The 21,700-nt window shown below is 53.8% G+C and overlaps 1 protein-coding gene across 4 annotated transcripts in view; it reads right to left on the minus strand.

Annotated features, from left to right (window-relative positions):
• PKNOX1 (PBX/knotted 1 homeobox 1) overlaps positions 1-20,859 on the minus strand; it is a 63,830-nt gene extending 42,971 nt beyond the window's left edge. For 3 of the 4 annotated variants that reach the window (XM_039245420.1, XM_039245417.1, XM_039245415.1), the window contains exon 1: positions 20,775-20,859. Coding sequence is in view for 1 of the 4 variants with exons in the window: in XM_039245418.1 (XP_039101349.1) it covers positions 20,775-20,792 (18 nt within the window). In the remaining 3 variants the exon portion in view is untranslated. The remainder of the gene's footprint in view (positions 1-20,774) is intronic. The other variant, XM_039245418.1, reaches the window with a different exon arrangement.
• Positions 20,860-21,700: the final 841 nt, after the last annotated feature.

Raw genomic sequence — 21,700 nt, forward strand, 5'->3', positions numbered from 1 at the left:
GCTCTGGCTGGGGGTCCTCTCCTGGGCGAGCTCCGCTGTGCGTGCAGGTGACCGCACGGCCCTCGGTGCGCTGCCCACAGGGACTCGGGCACGGGAAGGGGCCCCGCGTCCCCTGCGCTGGCCCACCACTCCAGAATACACGTGACGTCCAACGGCGGCGAGGACACAGGGCCGCCCTGCTTCCGCCCAGCAGCACCCGCCCCCCTGCCTCCGACTCAGAAGCGCTCTTCCTCGCTGTGCCAGGAGGGAGCCAACCTTCACTCAGGCACAAAGCCACAAACACACCTGATGGACACACACTCTTGGCAAGAACAGCCACCGAGAGCTTCCTGCGACAATCCAGTGACTTTCAGACCTAAAAGGTCCGCTTCCTTGGGTTCGACAAACCACAGGTGTTGTGTGAGGCCGGGAAGGGCGTTCTAGTCTGAGAAGACACGTGAGCACGTGGGGAACAGGTGCAGGCCTGTCAGTGACAGAGAAGGGGCAGAAAACGGACAGGGAACGGCCCGGGTGAACCCCGCCCCGCTGGAACGGAAGTGGGGCTGTCGGTGGGAGTTCCCATGCTCAACGCACGCAGACCTCACCCACACGCGTGTGCACATGCTTCGGCCCCGTCCCCAGAGAGGGTGGAGAAGCGGCGATGCCCGGGAGCAAGGAGCGCTTAGTATCCAGACCCGGGGAGATAAATACCGTTCCGCCGAACACAGGATCGGGGCTCTGGAGAGCCGTGGCTGATCTGACTCCAGGGCTGGGGCAGGGAAGGCACAAGATGACCTGGAACGTGTGCTCAAAACTTACGGGGACACGTCAGGAGGAGCCAAAGCAGCGTGCAGAAGCGCTCAGCACCCAAACGGGGGACAGCGTGGGCAGCGGGGTATGACGGTACTTGGAGTCGGACAGCAATCGGTGAGCCCACTGAGATCCTTGGAAACAGACCCAACCAAAGAGGAGAAAGGCCCGTGCTCTGGAGACGATAGGAAGCTTGTGACAGAATTGGAGAGGACACAAGAATTGAGAAGACCTTCTGTGCTCACGCGCTGCAAGAACAAGCATTGTTAAAATGGCGACATAGCCCCAAGCCGTCTATACATTCAATATAATCCCTGTCAGAACACCACTGGCATTCTTCACCGAGCTAGAACAAACCATCCTAGAATGTGTAGGGAGCCACAGAAGACCCAGAAGAGCCAAAGCGATTCTGAAAGAGCAATCCAAAGCAGGAGGCATCACAATCCCGGACTTCAGGATGTATTACAAAGCCATCAGCATCAAGGCCGTACGCTCCTGGCACGTGAACAGACACCCGGATCACCGGAACAGAACAGATTCCAAAAATAAATCTACAGTCATGTGGTAAATGAATCTTCAACGAAGAAGGAAAGAATATCCAAAGGGAAAAAGACAGTCACTTCAACAAGCAGTTCTGGGAGGAACCGACAGCCACATGCAGAAGAATGAAACTTTCTTATGCCACACGCACAAAATAAACTCGCGGTGCTGGTGGCTCAGTGTGTTAAGCATCCGACTTCGGCTCAGGCCATGATCTCAGGGTTCATGAGTTCAAGCCCCGCGTCGGGCTCTGTGCTGACAGCTCGGGGCCTGGACCTGCTTCGGATTCTGTGTCTCCCTCCCTCTCTGCCTCTCCTCTGCCCAGGCTCTGTCTCTTTCTCTCCCTCTCAAAAATAAAGAAACAGGGGCGCCTGGGTGGCTTAGTCGGTTAAGCGTCCGACTTTCGCTTAGGTCATGATCTCGCGGTTCGTGGGTTCGAGCCCCGCGTCGGGCTCTGTGCTGACTGCCAGCTCGGAGCCTGGAGCCTGTTTCAGAGTCTGTGACTCCCTCTCTCTCTGACCCTCCCCTGCTCACGCTGTCTCTCTCTCTCTCTCCTAGAAATAAATAAAAAACATTAAAAAATTTTGAAAAAAAAATAAACATAAAAAAAAGAAAGGGAAGAAAACAAACTGATGGTCATCAGAGGAGATGGGGTGGGTGAATTCAGTGATGGGGATTAAGAGTGCACTTGTGATGAGCACCTCGTGATCAAAATAAAAACGTAAAAACAAGAAAAAGAGGCTGCGAGTCCATAGTGCTACACGTCCAGAAATGAACGAATACGTGGGGGAAGGGAAAGCTGTAAATTACAGCAGGGGAAGTAGGGGCGGAGGCAGTTCTGTCACCCCCGGCACCAGGCACGCGAGCCTCAGGCAGGACTCAGCCTGAGCGCCAGTACTCGGTGCAGGAAGAAGAAACGCACCCGCTTGCAGAACACCTGCCCTCAGCTACTACTCATCACAAGGGCAAACAGTAGCTTCCCGATGAAGAGACCGGGCAGAAAACTGTGTAACCAGGCGGTGAACATTCACATTCACGTGACCAGTAACGGGACGAGTGAACATCACCGCCCTCCCGGAAAGGACACGTAAAACTTCAGAGGGGCCCTGCCCGATCCTGGGGCTGTGCTCCCACAAACTGGAACCTAGGGGCAATCCACAGAGTGGCCAGGAAGCTTCCAGAGCATGAACATGAAAGAAGCCGATGGACTCCTCCAGAAAGTGAAGCGACAGGTGTGTGTGTGCTCCTGAACTGGGGCCTGGGTCCCAAAACTGCTCTTTTCTTTCTCCCATAAAGCTCACTGGTGAGACAACTGGCAAAATTTACATACAGAGTAGCTACAAGTATCTTATCAGTTACTCTCCGGACTCGGGTAACTGTGCTGTGGTTAACGAGGACCGCGCCCTTGCTTTGAAATGCACACTGATGTCTTCAGCCTAAGAAGGGTGTCACACTTAACAACATACTCTCTCGAGCCTATGTGCACACATACGTGTGTATATGCACATGTACACACAACGAGAGAGAGAGATGGAGAGAGTGAGTGAGCATAAGTTTGGTAAAATGTGAACACTGGGAAAGGTACATGGGACGTTTTTGCAACTTCTGTAAGACTGAGATTCAAAGCAAGAAGTTTTTAAAAGTGTAACACTTGTAGGGCGCCTGGGTGGCTCAGTCCGTTAGCCATCCGACTTCAACTCAGGTCATCATCTTACGGTTCCTGCGTTTGAGCCCTGCATCAGGCTCTGTGCTGACAGCTCGGGGCCTGGAGCTGCTTCGGATTCTGTGTCTCCCTCTCCCTCCCTCCCCCACTCACACTGTGTCTCTCGCTCTTCTCAAAAACAAATAAACATGAAAAAAATTGTTGTTAAGTCTAACACTTGTGGGATTCTAAAGAAGATGGGGGCTGGTCTGGGTTCAAAGAGACTGAAGCAGCAACAACCAAATGGGCACATGACAAAAGCCGTGAGAGGTGAGGCAGGGGCGGCGGGGCGGGGCACACGGAGGGGACAGGAGCTGACGCTGGAGACTGAGGGTTGTTACCCACACGGCAGTGCTGCTCCTTCACGAGAAGCACCTCTGTTTGGAGGAGCAGGGCGGCGATGTCTAGGGGTGTGGTCACAACACCCACAACTTTAAATGGTCCACAGGCGCACCCATGCAGCTACACACTGTGGCCGGGGTCAACAACTGACAAATCCAGGTGGGGGGGGGGTCTCCCTTCTACTCGTTCAATCCTTTGGTTTCAAAATAGGGGCACCTGGGGGACTCAGTCCATTAAGTGTCCAACTTTAGCTCAGTTCGTGGGTTCGAGTCCTGCGTCAGGCTCTGTGCTGACAACTCAGAGCCTGGAGCCTGCTTCAGATTCTGGGTCTCCCCCCCCCCCCGCCCCTTCTGCACTCGCTCTATCTCTCTCTCAAAAATAAATAAAATCATTAAAAAAGAAAAAAGAAAAAGAAAAAATGTCCACAATAAATACTGGGAAACAGTCAGAATTTTATTTTAAAAATATATGGATTTGCAGTCCTTCTATCAAAACTTGTTAAGGAGCACCTGGGTGGCTCAGTTGGTTAAGTGTCGGACTTCGGCTCAGGCCATGATCTCACGGTTTGTGGGTTCGAGCCCCACGTCGGGCTTTGTGCTGACAGCTCGGAGCCTGGAGCCTGTTTTGGATTCTGTGTGTGTCTCTCTCTCTGACCCTCCCCCACTCGTGCTCTGTCTCTCTCTGTCTCAAAAATAAATAGACTATAAAAAAACAAAACTTGTTAAAACTACAATGTCTGATGTAATTAGTACAACTATTCTAAGGGGAAAATTGGAAATTTGTGCAAAAGCTTTGAAAACGTGCTCTCTCTACAAAAGGATACTATGCAAGGAATTTTTCTAAATTTATTTATTTTGAGGAGAGAGGGAGAGAGGAGAGGGAGAGGGAGAGGGAGAGGGAGAGGGAGAGGGAGAGAGAGAGAGAGAGAGAGAGAGAGAGAGAGAGAGTCCCAAGCAGGTTCCATACTGTCATCCAGGAACCTGACGTGGGGCCCGAACCCACGAACGGTGAGACCGACTGAGCCCCATGGACGCCCCTATGCAAGGAATTGTTTGAAAAGGCTAACTCTGTATGACTGACACACTGCTGAGTAAAAATAGGGGTGGGGCAGAGTAGCCAGGGCACCAGGGCACCTACAGGGCAGGACATCACAGAGCCGGAGGGAGGTGCCAGCAGGTGGCGCCATTTGCTCAAGAGGTTGAAAGGGGCTGCGGAGACGCGGCGGGAGCCTTGTGCCAATGTGCTGCTCATGATTTTGGGAGCCCCGTTCCAGGCCCCACCCCCCAGCAAGGTGCCCCGCCCCTGCCAGGCAGCAAGGCTGACCGGTGCCCACAAGCAGGCAGGCCAACAGCAGGCCCCACAGGGTCCCCTGCACGACGCGGCGGGCTCGGGAGCCGGTCTGCGGGGTGCACGCCCTCTCAGTCGCCGGCCCCCCAGTCCCAGCACGGCATCTGAGTGCCAGTGAAAGCTGTCACCTCCCGGGAACTGACTAAAGCACCCAGCCCCAGGATGGACAGTCAGCAGGCCCATTATCAGGAACGGTTTCTGCTGAACATTATGTACAAACCCAGGCTAAGCGGAGATTTAGAAACAGTGAATCCCTCTCTTCCCTCCATTACACAGAAAATAAGTTCCTATGATGTTCAAAAGTGAACAACACTGCCTTAACCTCCTAACGCACGGAGCTCTAAAATCCAAGCTGAAGAACGGCCAGCCCAATGTGCGTCCAATCCCGTGGGGCTGAGGGGCTGGAACAGCTTCGCCTGGTTTATTTCTGCAAGTTTCACCCTGTAAGAAAGGACCCATCACGTACTGAAGCTGTCGCTTCGGTGCCCTCTCGAGAGTTCTGGCCAGACTAAGACAACTGAAGAAAACACAATGCGCGGATTTTCATGTAGGGAAACATTACAACTCATTAGTGATTAAAGAAATACAACCCCTCAACTAACAATCCTTTTTCATCTAGCAATTATTAAATTTAAAACAACAGCACGAGACTGCTGGCAAAGATGAAGTGAAACCGGAGCTCGGAAGGCGTCCTGAGCCTCCCGAGCTGGGCGACTGGTGCAGAGAAACCTGACCGCTGGACAGCTGGCCACAAAGCACGGAGCACAATTGTCGACATGGTGTGCGTGCTGCACAAGACCAAGCGTGACCCAAACCCAGAGGCATTTTCATGTTTCTACGTGTTCCCGTCCAGGCTGATGAGAAGTTTAGTTTCTCAGAAAGGGACACGTATAAACCGATGAGCTGAACCCCAGCGAGTGGTGAAGTGCCCTGTGGACGGGTCTGGGAAGGGTCCTGCCGGCTGGGAGGTCTGCAGAGACCGGAAATTACAGCACTGCGTTTGGGGGGGCGGGGGGGTGCTGTCCCCAGCAGCCCCATCACAACCCTCGGGCCGACGTGGGTCCCACAGGAGAGCCCTTGCCCAGCTGGGCGAACTCAGTGCAGGGGAAGTGGCTGAGTCCTGTGGAAGATTCACATTTGAGTATTTTTATGTTAAGTCTCAGAATAAACTACGTATATGACCTTTAAGATGTTTGTTGTATTTAAGAAATTTTGGCAAGGAGCACATGGGTGGCTCAGTCGGTGTCTGACTTCAGCTCAGGTCATGATCTCACAGTACGTGGGTTCGAGCCCCGCGTCGGACTCTGTGCTGACAGCTCAGAGCCTGGAGCTGCTTCGGATTCTGTGTCTCCCTCTCTCTGTGCCCCTCCCACGCTCCTGCTCTGTCTCTCTCAAAAATGAAAAAATGTTAAAAAATTTTAAAAAGAAAATTTGGCAAATTAATCTTACATATTAGCCTCGACTCCAGTTTAAAATGTATAATTAAGCTTCTGATTTTAGACAATTTTTTTTACTTTAATGAAAAGGTATAAAAGAGAAATCTACAGAGATTATAAGCATTCTTTAATTTTTTTAATGTCTGTTTTTGAGAAGAGACACAAAGAGACAGAGCACATGTGGGGAAGGGGCAGAGAGGGAGACACAGAACCTGAAGCAGCTCCAGGCTCCAAGCTGTCAGCACAGAGCCCAATGCCAGGGCTTGAACCCCCGAACTGCAAGATCATGACCTGAGCCGAAGTTGGACTCTCAACCAACTGAGCCCCCCAGGTGCCCCGAGAATATTCTTGATCTATGCAAGCATATGGATTGCTGGGCACTCTTTCAGGTACTATGAATACAGAGCAAACCCAAGTTCCTTACCCTGCAAAGCTCACTTCCTGCAGCCAAGTTTGGAAAGATCGTGACATTCACCAGACAGGTAATTTTAAATTACTAGATCTACTTGAGAAAGTTTTATTTCTTTGGTCAGACATTCCACGTGCCTAAAATGACAACTAAATCTAGTTGGTGTCTGGGAGGTTCAGTCGGTTGAGCGTCGCTTAACTTCAGCTCAGGTCATGATCTCAGGGTTCGTGGGACTGAGCCTTGCACTGTGCTCCACATTGGGTGTGGAGCCTGCTTAAGAATCTTTCTCTCTCTCTCTCTCTCTCTCTCTGCCCTTTCCCTGCATTCCCTTTCTCTCTCAAATAAATAAGCTTTTAAAAAAAAAAAAAAAGAATGAGAACCATGGTTCAGAATGTGTAAGAGAATTTAAGGGCTCGGTTGCTGAAGCATCCAACTTCGGCTCAGGTCATGATCTCGCGGTTTGTGAGTTTGAGCCCCGCGTGCAGGTCTGTGCTGACAGTAGAGCCCGCTTGGGATTCTCCTCTCCCTCTCTCTGCCCCTCCCCTGCTCATGCTTTCTCTCTTCCAAAATAAATAAATAGACACTTAAAAAAATAAAGTAAAATAACCTCTAGTAATCTTTTCTATGCTAAAAAGCCTCATTTCAAAGGGCATTGAAACCTTATGGCAAGGAGAGCTAGATGATAATGTTTTAGCCACCTTAATAAAAACTGGAAATAGAGCCTCATGTCATCCCCAGGGGACGGTGAAGTCAATTACAGTCACCCGTCAATCATGAGCAGGAGGGCTGCATCCCAGAGCAGCCTGGGTGGAGCGCCCAGCAGTCCGTCCGGTGGCAAGGCAGGGCACCCGTGTGTGCAGTTCCCGGGGCCACGCATCCAGTGCACAAGTATTTACTGAAGCTCTTCGTGGTGCCAGGCTCCGCTCCAAGTGCTGGGGACGGAGCGGCAAAAAACAAAACAAAACAAAAAAAAAAAACGGGTCCCTGCTGTCAAGAAACAGCTGGCTAACAGCATCCAAAGGGTGTTTACGGGTTGATCCAGGGAGAAGAGACGTGTCTGTAGCACCAGGTCACCCCATCCAAGGGCACGGGGCGCCCTCCCATGTCCCTCACCACGTTTGAGGGTCTCTGCGGAGGCCTTCGGGGCTCCTGGTGAGATTTATTCCTAGTAGCTCATGCTTTTTCTCGCTATTCAAAGTATTGCATTGTCCTTATTCTTTCCGGCGGGCTGCTGCGTGGGAAAGGCGCCCGGCGTGGGCAGACGGGCCTGGTAGCTGCCGACCGTGCCAGGCCTGCCCTTCCTTCTCGTGCTTCACGGACAGTCTGCTGGCTGCTCCCGGAACACGTATTGTCTGTAAGCCACGCAGCTGCAATCCCGACAGGGGTCTTGTTGCTTCAGAGAAACTCAGGAGACCTATTCTTTTTTGTATTTTAATGTTTTATTTATTTCTGAGAGAGACAGTGTGAGCAGGAGAGGGTCAGAGAGAGAGGGAGACACAGAATCCGAAGCAGCTCCAGGCTCTGAGCTGTCAGCACAGAGCCCGACGCGGGGCTCAAACCCATGAACTGTGAGATCATGGCCTGAGCTGAAGTCGGACGCTTAACTGACTGAGCCCCCCAGCAGCCCCTCAAGACACCTATTCTAATGCACATGCAGATTAAAGTCAATGAACAGGCACATCACCCTTAAAAGGTTTCATACCAGCTTTCAAAACACCCCACTCACCACGGCAACAACAAAAAGCAGGCTCTGGCACAAGAACAAACGAACAGAACAGAAGAACTAAGACATTAGACTTGCCGGGGCCTGAAGAAAAACCACCCAAAAGGCATGAAGCTTTATAGTTTTGATGCTTTCACAAAAATCTCTGAACTCGCTTAACACCTGCAAGTGCTGGTGAAGTGGGGACCCTCCAGGCACAGCGACAGGCCAGCGTGCCCTCTCCAGTCCGGCCCCAGGCACGTGGGCCCTTGACGGCCGAGCTGGTTACGGCAGAAGCACTCGAAGGATAACTGTGCACACCTTTGGGAGAACAGTGACTCAAGGCTCTGTGTCACAGTCTCGTGTGTGTGGCCCGTGCCGGTGCGCGCCCGCGTGGAGAACTCGTTCCCGGAAGCTGGCTCTTCATTTTGTACAAAAGGCACATGAGGGAAACTGAGCAGAGAAATGTCACCTGGAGTCTATTCTGTGTCGAGACTTATGTGAGGTACTTTTTCTTTTTAATCTTTATTTATTTTTGAGAGACAGAGACAGAGCGCAAACAGGGGAGGGGCAGAGAGAGAGGGAGACACAGAATCCAAAGCAGCTCCAGGCTCCGAGCTGTCAGCACAGAGCCCGACGCGGGGCTCGAACCCACGAGCCGTGAGATCTGACCTAAGCCGAAGTTGGACGCCTAACCAACTGAGCCCCCCAGGTGCTGCTGTGTGAGCCACTTTTAAAACACATCCCCAGTTCACAGCAGCACTTTCAACAATAGTCAAATCATGGAAAGAGCCTGATGGTCCATCAACCGAAGAATGGATCAAGAAGATGTGGTTTATCTATACCATGGAATACTACATGGCAATGAGAAAGAATGACATCTGGCCATGTGTAGCAACATGGATGGACCTTGAGGGTGTTATGCTGAGCGAAATAAGTCAGGCAGAGAAGGACAGATACCATATGTTTGCACGTATAGGAGGATTAGGAGGAACTTAACGAGGACCATGGGGGAGAAGAAGGTGGGAAACAGTTGGGGAGGAGGGGGAGGCAAACCATGAGAGACTCCTGAATGCTGAGAACACACTGAGGGCTGATGGGGGTGGGGGGAGGGGAAGGGGGGTGATGGGCATGGAGGGGGGCACTTGTGGGCATGAGCACTGGGTGTTATATGGAGACCAACTTGACAATAAACTATTTGTAAAAAAAAAAAAATCTCTTAAATCAGAAAAAAATAAATTAAAAAAAAAAACACATCCCCAAATGCACAGATTTCTCCCACTGACACGTGGTTTGCGTGCCCTGCTCTCGAATCAAGGCTAACCTTTGGGACACACATGGATCCCGAGAAGGCAGCGGAAATGCTTTGAGAAAACTCCTCCCCAAGACCCCAGCCCTCAGCCATCAAGCCACCACCTGCCTGAGCCGTCCCAACACTGCAGGCCAGGGACAGCGTGCCCATTCCAAACTCCTGACCCAGCAGCCACGAGCGTAACAAAACGGTTGTTTTACCCCCACAGCTGGGTGGTCAGGTTCACACCAGCAGTAACCAGAATGCTCGTGTAGACCTTTTGTAACAGGGCCCTCGGAGGCCACAGACTTTCCTGAGGTCGGTGTGTGTGGCGCACACAGCCCGGGGTTGGAGTCTGGCCTCTCCAAAAACCCACAACGCAAATTACTAAAAAGGACAGAACTCCTATGTCACGCTTCATGCACACGTACAGGAAATATACGATGTCACAAGTGTACAGTGATGGCCTGTGAAGGGTTCTGGGCACCGCTCATCCGCGCATGAGGGTTAGGATGCTGGTGACACAGACTCCGGCTGCAACCGTGAAGCTCATTTTCCAGAATTTCACTTTGGAGGAGAATCATCTAGCGTTTCCCCAACAAGTTTACAGAAACGATCGCCTCACGGAAGGGGGGGTGAAGGGCCCTCCTCGAGTCTCCATTCCCTGGCCTCCAGCGGTGCCTCCGGAACTTTCTACCGCGGCCACTCTTCCCAAGCCCCTCGCCACGCCGTGGCCCTAGTGAGGGGGCTTCTTAAGGCTGGCTTCTTTCCCTCGGGTTGCCAATTTCCAGAATGATGTGTGGGTCCCCAGGGTTCTCAACAGTGAGTGGTGAGGCTGTTTACAGTGAGTCACCGTCTCGATCTGGGTGGTTTGAACACTGACAGAATTCGTACAGTTTTATATAAATGTATCTACTTTTTGATGTTCCAAACGACCCCATCTTCGGCCAACGCGAGCCCCTTTAGCAACCTCCTGAGCCCTTCGTACACCCTATGGTCCCTCGATAGCTTCTTGCTTTCGAGTAAAACGAGCTGCTCCAGGCTCGTCTAACAAGATCTAAAAATGAACACATTTTTGGCACCAAACTCTGACTTTACCATTCCTTCAAGGGGCTCTGATTCCTAGAGAGAAAGGGTAAGTAGAGGCCACAGTCCAGGTGCTACGGGTGGTCACGGCTTCTAAGACCTTTGCAGGGGACACAGGAAATGTTTTCTCATTAAAAAGTTTTCAGGGGCGCCCGGGGGGCTCAGTCGTTCAAGCGTCCACCTTGGCTCAGGTCCATGATCTCACAGTTCATGGATTCGAGCCCCACATGAGGCTCTGAGCTGACAGCTTCAGATTCTCTCTACTCCCTCTCTCTCTGCCTCTCCCCTGCCTGGGCATGTGCATGTGCTCTCCCTCTCCCTCAAAAATAAACATAAAAAAAAAAAGAAAGAAAGAGGGCGCCTGGGTGGGTCAGTCGGTAAAGCATCCGACTTCGGCTCAGGTCATTATCTCACGGTTCGTGGCTCAGAGCCTGGAGCCTGCTTCAGATTCTGTACTTCTCTCTCTCTCTCTCTGAGTCTCCCCTGCTCACGCTGTCTCTCTCTCTCTCTCTCAGAAATAAATAAAACATAAAAAATAAAACAATCTTCAAAAAATATTTTTTCAAAACAAATTAATACTAGTATCTACAATTCAAATTTGGGATTATAGGATATTTACACAATAGCTTTAATTTCATATTTGTGTATCTTTTATTTACCCTGAAAGCTTTGACCATGTTAACACAAGGACATACAAATTTTTGCTTCCTGAATGGCTGCTACAATTTAAACACAAATTTTGATCTCACACAATGGCTCCTAGTGCCTTTTTAAACAGATAAATCTTTGACTACCTTCTGAATTCCATCTAAAGTTGCTGGTCTGCACAGGTTTTCTACCTCCAAGGTCAATTCTGGCCACTTGAACCTTCTTCATATGCCATCCACAGCTCTTCAAACTTACTGCCACCAAACTGTACATGGTGTATTCTTATAGACCTTATGTGCAGTTATATCCCTTTGGTAAGTATTGTGCTCTCATTTCTTTTTAATCAGATTTGCAAAAAGCAAAAATGGATTTGCCTCTATTTTCTTTGACTTATTTTCCTGGTTTCTTGAGTTGAAAACTGAATTCACTTACTTCTCTTGTTCCGAACACATTCAGGTCATGCATTTTCTTTCTCCCGAGAACTGTTTTGCCGGATTCGATGATTGCGGCATGTAGCCCTCTGCCATTCACTTGCAGAGTCTGAAAAGAGCTTCTCATCTCCTCTTTAACCCAAAGGCTACGATGAGAATCTGGCCTATCGGACTTGAGCACCTGGGTGGCTCAGTGGGTTGAATGTCTGACTCTTGATTTCAGCTCAGGTCATGATTCCAGGGTTGAGGGACTGAGCCCCGTGTTGGGCTCTGCCCGGAGCACGGATCTTGCTTAAGATGCTCTCTCTTGGAGCATCTGGATGGTTCAGTCCGTTAAGTGTCTGACTCTGAATTTCGGCTGAGGTCATGATCTCAATGGTTCATGGGTTCGAGCCCCATGTTGGGCTCTGCACTGCTGGTATGGAGCCTGCTTGGGATTCTTTCTCCCTCTCTTTTTCATTTTGTTAAATGTTTTTATTTCTGAGAGAGACAGCATGAGCAGGGGAGGGTCAGAGAGAGAGGGAGACACAGAATCCAAAGCAGGCTCTGGGCTCTGAGCTGTCAGCAGAGAGCCCGACGCAGGGCTCGAACCCACAAACCGTGAAATCATAACCTGAGCTGAAGTCGTCCGGAGCCACCCAAGCGCCCTCACTTATATACCTCACTTATAGTATTTACCTAGATTTTCACTTTTCTCCTAAATCTGGAGTGATTATCACCTGCGAGAGTTGAACCCACTTACATTAACTGGAGTTACGGACATGTCTGGGCTTTTTCATGCCACCTCACATTAGTTGTTTGGTTTTCTATGCACCAAGTAAGCCTCCTCGGTATCCTCTTCTTTTTTAAATGTTTCTATTTTTAAGAAATCTGTACACCCAACGTGGGGCTCAAACTTCCATCCCCAAGATCAAGAATCACATGTTCCACCAACTGAGCCCACCAGACGCCCCTCTTTCCTCTGAACACCCTTCCGTTGAAACAATTAAGTTCTTCGTTTGTCTCACTCCGGCCCTTGGGGAACATTCCAGAACCTGCATCCAATCCTCTGCTCCCTCTCACCCTTCCTGAAACCAACACCAACGCCCGCACCCTCCGTGTCTGTAACAGTCCTCATTCCACCAATGACGTTAAGCTCATGCTCACTGTACTTCCACACTCGAATGTGCCCTCCTAACCGGCAGGGACTGTGACTTTTTGTCCTTCAAGGCTCAGTGCTGGTCGTGCAGAAACAATGGCCTGGGAAGGCAAACACATCCAGGATCTTTTCACAGTATTTTTTTAACCACTTAAAATGAATTCCAGGGCCTTTAAAAGGTTAAACTTTACCATGAGTGGGTTTCTCTTAGCTGTAAATGCTTCATGCCCAACTAACGCCACGTAACCTGTCTTACACATTATTCACACTCACACACATTTAGTGCCCTACATACTCATTACTACTATGATGCCCATGTTTTTTTGGTAAATTTTTTAATGTTTTATTTCTGAGAGAGAGAAAGAGAGTGTGAGCAGGGGAGGGTCAGAGAGAGAGGGAGACACAGAATCCAAAACAGGCTCCAGGCTCTGAGCCAGCTGTCAGCACAGAGACCGACGCGGGGCTCGATCCCACAAACCGTGAGATCATGACCTGAGCCGAAGTCAGCTTAACTGACTGAGACCCCAGGCGCCCCAATGCCCCCCTTTTCAATGAGGAACCACAACGCACATAGCAAAGCATGGTTCAATAACTATTTTTGAACATCTGATTATTCTGACTAGTCTAGACATATTTCAGATAATTTTAATGACACCTTGCCGAGAACATAAAAAGGGAAAATATGTAAATGTTATTTGCATTATAATCATAGGTTTCAGTATTATTTACTGCATGAAAAAAAAATCACATTAGAAAAACATTCTTTCAGGCTCTGAAGGCTGAGATACCGGGGATGTTCCATATACGATTTCCACTCCATGCAAATCCTATCAGCTGAATTATCCACTTGGAGAACAATTCACATAGAATAAGTTTTTAAAACAGGAAAAATAACAGACACAAGGAAAGAGATTTTGAAAGCTTAAAATAGGTGCAGCGAACGTGGAGTCCTGGGCTGCAGACAACTGAAACCGAAACTCGCTTGAAATAAACAACAGGGCAAGTGGCCCTCAGGCAGACGCTCAAAGGGTCCAGGAAAACAACGGTCTCTTTACAAAAAGTTCATTTAGTCCCTTTTTTATTCCTTTTAGAAAAATGCTGAAAGAGATTTGAAACAAACAAGTGGGGGGGGAGACTCTAGGACGAAAACAGGAGTCCTGGCTGAGGCCCCCCATTGCCACGCCCCTCACCCAGTGCTCCTGAGCCCCCCGCATCGCCTCGGGCCCCTCGCCCAGTGCTCCTGAGCCCCCCCCATCGCCACGGGCCCCTCGCCCGGTGCTCCTGGGCCCCCCCATCGCCACGGGCCCCTCGCCCGGTGCTCCTGGGCCCCCCCATCGCCACGGGCCCCTCGCCCGGTGCTCCTGAGCCGGGGGCCATGGCGGGAGCCCCGCCCCACCCGGGAACCTTCGTGCTCCCCTGGGGGCGTGGGGCCAGGGGTCTGCACGCTCCGGGCAAGGCGGCGGCCGGCAGGAGAGGGAATCGACCGCGTCCTGACTTCTTCGGCGCCGCCAGGCCTCCCAGCGTCCGAGGCCAATGAGAGAAACAAGCGAGCAGAGAAGCAACCGGAAGTGGACGGAGCGCAGACTTCTAGATTTAGCTTCCAGCCCGGGTCACGCGGCGGCCTCCGCGATTCTAATTGCGGCTGAGGAGCTATTTCCAAAGGCGGGTTTTCACAGCCCGACGTCACAGAGCAGCCGGGGTGGGGCGCCGCCCACCGAGGGGACCGCGCCCCCCGCTCCCTTCCCCCACCTCCCGCGAGCGGCGCGGGCCGGCTTCCAGCTCGCTGAGCCGCCCCCGCGAGAGCTGAGCGGGGCTCGGACTGGTCCCGCCAGGGGCCAGAGGGCATCTTTCGGCTTTTCAGGCCACACCGGCCTCTATCACAGTCTCCTTTCTTCCGGTATGACCCTCCGAATGTAGGCGCGGGCCCTGGGGCGAGCAAGCAGGGCCCAGAGGGGCTCGGCCACCGGCCTGTCGCCCGCCAGCCCTGGCCCAGGGCACAGCTGTCCGAAGAGACACGTGATACTTCAAGCATCAAACCGTACTCTTTTCAACCCATCGTAAAGCTGCTAGCTCGGTTTGGGGGACGTCAAGCGTTTTTGCAGTTTTCGTTAATCTGCAAACAAGCCTGTTGGAGGAGCCTCACCCCCCCCCGCCCCCCGGCTCCCACACTTCCCACAGGGTCCACTCTCCCTGAGGACAACTGCGCCCGCTGTTCCCAGAAGCCGCTGCACCACCGAGAGAGAGAGAGAGAGAGAGAGAGAGAGAGAGAGAGCGCTCCAAACTCCAAGACATTCTAGGGGGAGCTCAGCTTTGTTGTCTCCGGGAGGGACGGTCACAAAGCCAGCGACATTCCATTCGCAAACTCCCTCTCTTCGGCTCATTTTTCTGGTTACTACTATTTCCCAAAAACATTTCACTGAGGATCCCTTTTCAGACTAAACCTGTTGATTAATAAAGCTCAGAAAGCTCTCAAGGAATCCAAGAAAATTGTCAAAATTCTACTCTCAAAGAGATCAAGATCTCTTTCAGGAAACTAACCCTGTGTCACTCCGATTCAAGGCCTCTTCATTTTGTGTGCGGGTCTTCAGTGCCAGCGGCTCAGTCACTCACCTGTGCGTGTCCAGTCTTCCACGCTGGCTCACAGGCCCCCCAGCCCCTGCCCCCAGAGGCAGTCAGTACCTTGTTCTGAGGAAAATGTCTATCAAAGAGATGACTTTATTTTTCAAACAAGATTTAGGGAGATACCTCTTCAAGTGTGATATTCAAATAAAATCAGATAGTAAATTCTCGGGGGCACCTGGGTGGCTCAGTCAGTTAAGCTTCCAACTTTGGCTCAGGTCATGCATGATCTCGCAGTTCTGAGTTCAAGCCCCACGTGTGGCTCTGTGCTGACAGCTCGGAGCCTGGAGCCCCTTCGGATTCTGTATCTCCCCCGCCCCCATTCACACTCTGTCTCTCAACAATGAATGTTAAAAAAAAAAAAGTTTTTTATAAATAGTGTTTTATGGGAAAAAAAAGAACCTCAACTGTTCAAGGCAAGGACCCTTTCATGTGGATAATCTTTCTTCCCAGGGCACCGTCTGCTCCGGGACGGAGCACTGCAGGAAGGGTCCCCAGGGAATCACCCCGCCACCTGGCTAGCACTGGCCTTGCTGCACCAGAGGCAGATGGAGGAAACAGAGGAAATATCAAAACCCAAATGCTCAGAAGGCTCTGCAGCAGCAGCTATGGCCATAAAGTTGTACAGGAAAAACTAATCAAACGAAAAAAAAAAAAAAACAGAATTGGGGGCGCCTAGATGGCTCTGTCAGTTAAGCGTCTGTCTCTTGATTTTAAATCAGGTCATGATCTCATGGGTCATGAGTCTGAGCCCTGAGTCAGGTTCTAAGTGCTGGCAGCGTGGAGCCTACTTGGGATTCTCTCTCTCTCCCTTGCTCTTTGCCCCTCCTCTGCTCTATCAAAATAAACTTCAAAGAGAAAAACCAGACTCACAAAATTGTGTGGAGACCTTAGGTAAGTAATTTAAATGAGAAACCTGTGGGTTGTACAGGTAGAAACGTACATACTAATGCTGACTAAGAATCAAACACAAAATAACTGATTAACATATAAAAATGGACGCATATCCCATTAAACTCAGGTTCCACAAAATACATTTTGGGAAATGCCATTTTAGATCAGTCCTCGGCCAGAGGTGACTTTGTCACTAAATGCTAGGGGGCATTTAGCAATATGCAGACATTTCTGGTTGTCACGACCAGGAGTGGGCGTCCCGGCGGCAGCTGGTGCGCAGAGGCCAGGAACGCTGCTAACACCCTACAGGGCACAGGGCAGCCTCCGCTGCACAGAAGTGTCCGCCCCGAGTGCCACCAGCCCCGCGGTGTCACAGAAGGGTTCACGCTTATGCTGCAATAAATTCTGCTAAAGTACATCCTTGGCGGCGGGGGAGGGGAAGTACCCATAAACACACAATTTAAAAGAACACAAAGCTGGTGGCTCAGTCGGTTAAGCGTCTGACTTCCGCTCAGGTCATGATCTCATGGTTGGTGGGTTCGAGCCCCACGTTGGGCTCTGCGCTGATAGCTTGGAGCCTGGAGCCTTTCTGTGTCTCCCTCTCTCTGCCCCTCTCCCACCTGCACTGTCTCTCCCTTTCTCTCAAAAATAAACATTTAAATTTTTTTTAAAAAAGCAAAGCTCAATTCCTAAGTTTTTTAATGCAAAACAATACAAACCTCAATAAAATATCTCAGACAACATAAAACAAGGTATACTGAAAACTTACCAAGATCTCATTAATGCAATTGTTTTTGCAAAACTCTGACCAGACTGTTCTGGCTGGAATCTGCATCACAGTTACCTGCCAACCCAGGGTCCCCGGTGAGGGACCCAGCCTCACTGCAGTCGGGGTGGGGGCAGCGCCTGGGGGTGGGGGGAGGGCAAGGGCTCAGTCGCTCTCCCGGGCACCCTGGGAAACCGGAAGAGCACGAGGCGGTAGCGCTGGGCCCCAAGCTGCGGGGAGGGCACTTGCAATCAACAGCGTGCAAACCCAGAGGACACTGGGGAGTGACAGTCTAAGTGACCTGGGGAAGGCCCAGACTTGTGTGGAGAGTTCAGACTGTACTTCTGTGAGCCCCAAAGCCTAGCACCGGTGGTCCCTGGGATCCCCCCAGATTCCTCTCTTCCTACTCCTGTGCAACCCTAAAGCCCCGGGCTTGAGGTCAGCCGGCTCCCTACCGCCTCGGGGACCTGACAAATACAGCTAATCATTCTAAGTGTCAGCCACCGAAGGCAAACAATTAAAGTGCTCACCTGCACACAGGGGGCTCCACCCGGCTAGAGCCGGCACAGAATGACACTTGCCTGCTGGGAACCACCCCGAGCACATCCCCCCCCCCCCCAGCACCCCTCCCAGGTGCACCAGCAATCCGCGCGGAGCACCCGACCGAGCAGGGAGACAAGGCAGGACCTGGTGGCCGACCGTCTGGCCGGCTGTGTCCCATCATTTACAGGAAGACTCACGACGATAAAATGAATCCAAAATTGTGCCCACAAATTCTCCAGTCTTGCAACCTGGGAGGTCGGTTGTTTAAGATTTTTGAAAACACTGTCGCACCTTCTCCCTAGAGAATTGGGCTCGGAATTAGGAAGCTGTTCGCCCCCTCACCCCTGCCCTCACCCCTGCCCCCACCGCCCGAAGAACCACAGCGCTTCCAAACCACTGGGTTCCAACTACCCTGTCAGACAGCACGTCTGCTGCGATACCACACAGCCTTCTGTGCGAACTTTCCAGCAACAGTAACTGAAGTGGCGGGGCGGACACACCACAAGGGCGGCGGTTGCTAAGGCAGGGGGAGCCTCGTTTGACCGGCTTGCAGCCAGGCCTTTCCGCCAGATGACCAGGCCCTTAAATGTGGAGGCTAACAATTTCCAGACTGAACTTTCCCTACCCGGTACTTCCACCGTCCAAGACAAGAGAGTGACCTGTCACAGCCGCGAACCATCACAACCCGCGGAAGAGGGTCCCCGCACGCGGCAGCTCCCTGGCCCTGTGTGATGACCCCAGGCGGCTAAGCTCGGCGTGCCCTCCCCGCACCGCTTTATTTCCTCTCCCCCTTTGCCACCAGCATGGCCACTTCAGGAAGGAAACCAAGGGCACATACGTATTCCTGCTAACAGGAGGGTCTAGGGGAAACTGACTTCTGGCGCACCGGTTCTGACCTTGACCTGGGAACCCGAATGAGAAAACGCATCACATCTGCATCTGCAGTTCCTGCTGGCTGAAATCTAGCACCCACTCAGTCGTGAAGAGACACATGAAAGCCTGGGGTTTTAGCACCCCCCGAGTCTTTTCCACCCACAGAAACTACACATATTCTCACCAAGCACTAGAATCGCTACAGAATTCTGAGGCTCCTCCAAAAGTCGCCAATGCCGCTGCTCAACCTGTAGAAAGTGAGCTGCCAAAGGGCACGTCGGAAACCCGAGCATCAGTTTGGTTCAGCATTTTGATAACTATTTCAACAAGATATGAGGGCTCCGTTCTCGGTGCTGTTTTCTCTAGGAGGAGCCCGGGGGAAGCCCAGGAAAGGCCCCCCGGGTGCACAGGCTTCCCCCTCCCCCCACCCATTGCTCCGGTGGCTTCAGGGTCTTTTCTCAATAGTTTCAAATACTACACAATTTGCAACAAAAGTGAAAGTCATGGCTACAATGTTACTATTCACATGCAGAGGTCTTACTTTGCTACTTTCGGAGAAAGCTGCAATCCGCTGACACACAAATGTAAATATGTGAAGACCAGCAGACAACAATCCAACACGAGGTTGTTTGCATTCCTATCCTTAACCCCTAACCCCGCAGCCGGCTGACCCTGCCTTAAATACTTAGGCACTGAATGTTAATCTTCCAAGTCAGGTTCCACCCACACACTTCATGAGTTCCAATTTCCACTTTTAAACCTCAGAAGCGGGAAGCATCCTCCTTCCGCAAGCACTGGTGGATTCAATCAAACACTCTGCCTAGACGATCCGCCCAGGGCTCCCCACCCCAGGAAACCAAAGACATGAAACGCAGACCTGAGTCCCTCGGCCACCCTCCAAATCAATACGCCCACAACTACATGTGAATGCATCCCTGGTAAGCACCGGCAAACGCTTCCCTTTCGCCTCAGTTCTCCCTGAGAATATTTAGAATGTACCATACAAAGCATTATGTAATTCGCTAAATAGGATGTATTATATAAATATTTCCTTGTTCAGAATACGTCAGAAAAAAATCATAAACTCACGCCCAACTAAAACAGGGTTTTATTCACCCCAAAGTGGAAAGCACTCACTTCCTAAAGGAAAAAACAAACCAGTCACTTCTACAGAAAGCGAACCCTTACAATGCAAGTAACTACGTTCCCCTCGTCCACTCCAGCCGCATCCCGGTGCTGCGAGCCTGCGACCCACGGCACAGACGCACGTGCGCGGGGGCACAGGCCGCCCCCCAGCCTGTGCCCCCGCCCCAGGCGCGCGGAGCCGGCTCAGACGCGACAGCACGCGGCCCGTGAACAGCCTGGGCGATGAAACAAGGCAGACTCAACTTTTCCTAATTCTTCTGCACTGACTCACGATCTCTTCCTGAAGGAATGTGAGTGCCAGCGAGCGGCCACCCCGGGCCGCGCACCTCCAGCCACCCACTTCCCCGGGCCGACCCCTACCCGCGACACGTCTGCCCTCAACCAACCCCGAGACTGGGGCACCCTGCCCTGGGGCAAGAGGGAGTCCGCCCCGGCTGCCCCCCGAGGCCCGCCTCCAGGGGACTCCAGGGGACCCCGGCGCCGCTCGCTGCAGGCGCCCGCCCCCGCCGCCAGCCCCGCCCAGCACCCCGGTGGCCGCGGCACCGAGCGCGGGGCGCGCGCCCCCAGCCCGGCCCCGCGCGCGCGCGCCCCGGCCGCTCTCCGGCCCCCCCCCCCGCGTCCGCGGGCCCCCCGCCGCCAGCCCCGCCCCCGCGCGCCCCCCGCCCGGCCCCGCCCCCCGCGCGCCCCCGCCCGCGCAGGGGCGCGCGCCGCGCTCCGAGAGGGACGGTTAGGAGCGCGCGCCTCTCAGCGGGCCCCGCGCGGCAGCGGCGGCGCCTTCCAGAAATTTCCGCGTCCCTAAACCCACACCGAAAAACAAGCGGGGCGCGCCCCCGCGCCGGCCCGGCGGACAGCGCCCCTCCCCGCGGCCTCGGCTCCCCTCCCCCACCCGCGCCCCCTCCCCGCCCCCTGCCCCGGGCGGCGGGTCCGGCGCGGCCCTCCCGGGCGGCGGCGGCCCGCGGAGACCCGGGCGGCGGCGGCGGGGCGGCGGCCGCGGCGCCTGCGGGCCGGCGTGATTGATAGGGACGGGGCGGCGGAGCGGCGGCGGCGGCGGAGCGGTTGAGTGACAGCTTACCTGGGTGCCAATCTTCATCACACTGACAAGCGGCTGCAGCAATCGGGACCCGCAGTGCCGCGCCCGCGTCCAACCGTCACGCCGACGCTGGGCCACGCGACACAGCCTCGCTCAATGGGAGGAGGGCGACGCCGACGCGCGCCGCATCAATATTCAGAGAGGGGGCGGGGCCTGCCGCACCCGGGCCCCGCCCCGCCCCTGCGCGGCGGCGGCGCGGGGCGGGGCCTGCGCGCCGGGGGCGGGGAGCGAGACGGGGGCGGGCGATGGCCGGCCCCGCCCCCGCCTCGCGCCCGCGCCGGGCCCCGCCTCCAGCAGGGCGCGCCGGCGAGCGAGGAGTGGCCCGCCCCGCCGCGCGGGCGCCGAGGGCCGCCTCATGACTATGCATCTAGGGGCGTGGCCGAGCGCGCCACGCCCCCTCCGCAGGCTGCCGGGCGGGGCGCTGTGTGTGGAGCCGGACGGGGCGGGCAGAACCATCCGCCGCTGTGCCGCGGGGAGGGCGGGCCGAACCACCGCGGGGGGAGGCGCGGCCGCTCTGGGCGCGACCCGCGGCATGTGGGCCCCGGCCGCCAGGCACCCTGCGCGCGCCCCTTTGTGTGCGGTGCCCGGTGGGCGCGGGCGCTGCCCCCGGGACGGGCCCCCGCCCTCTGCTCCCGCGCTCGGCTTCGGGTACACCTGTCGTCCCGGGCGACCCGCGCAGACCCTGAGGGCGGGTGGTCTCCCTTAGGGGGACACGACAGTTGTCTGTGTTGGGGGGCGGGCTTTGGGGGGCTGGTGCGGCGCCGCGGGCGGGCGGCAGCGCCTCCCCTCCCGCAGGCCGCGGGTTCATTGTTGCGGGAACAGTCCAGCGAGCGGGGCGCGGGGCGGACCCACACTCGGCCGGGAGCGGGGCGGGCTGCGAACGCGTGGCCGGAGGGCGCCGGGGCCGG

The sequence above is a fragment of the Hyaena hyaena genome, unplaced genomic scaffold (assembly GCF_003009895.1).
Source record: "Hyaena hyaena isolate Hyena2069 unplaced genomic scaffold, ASM300989v1 scaffold_254, whole genome shotgun sequence".
Lineage (NCBI taxonomy): Eukaryota > Metazoa > Chordata > Mammalia > Carnivora > Hyaenidae > Hyaena > Hyaena hyaena.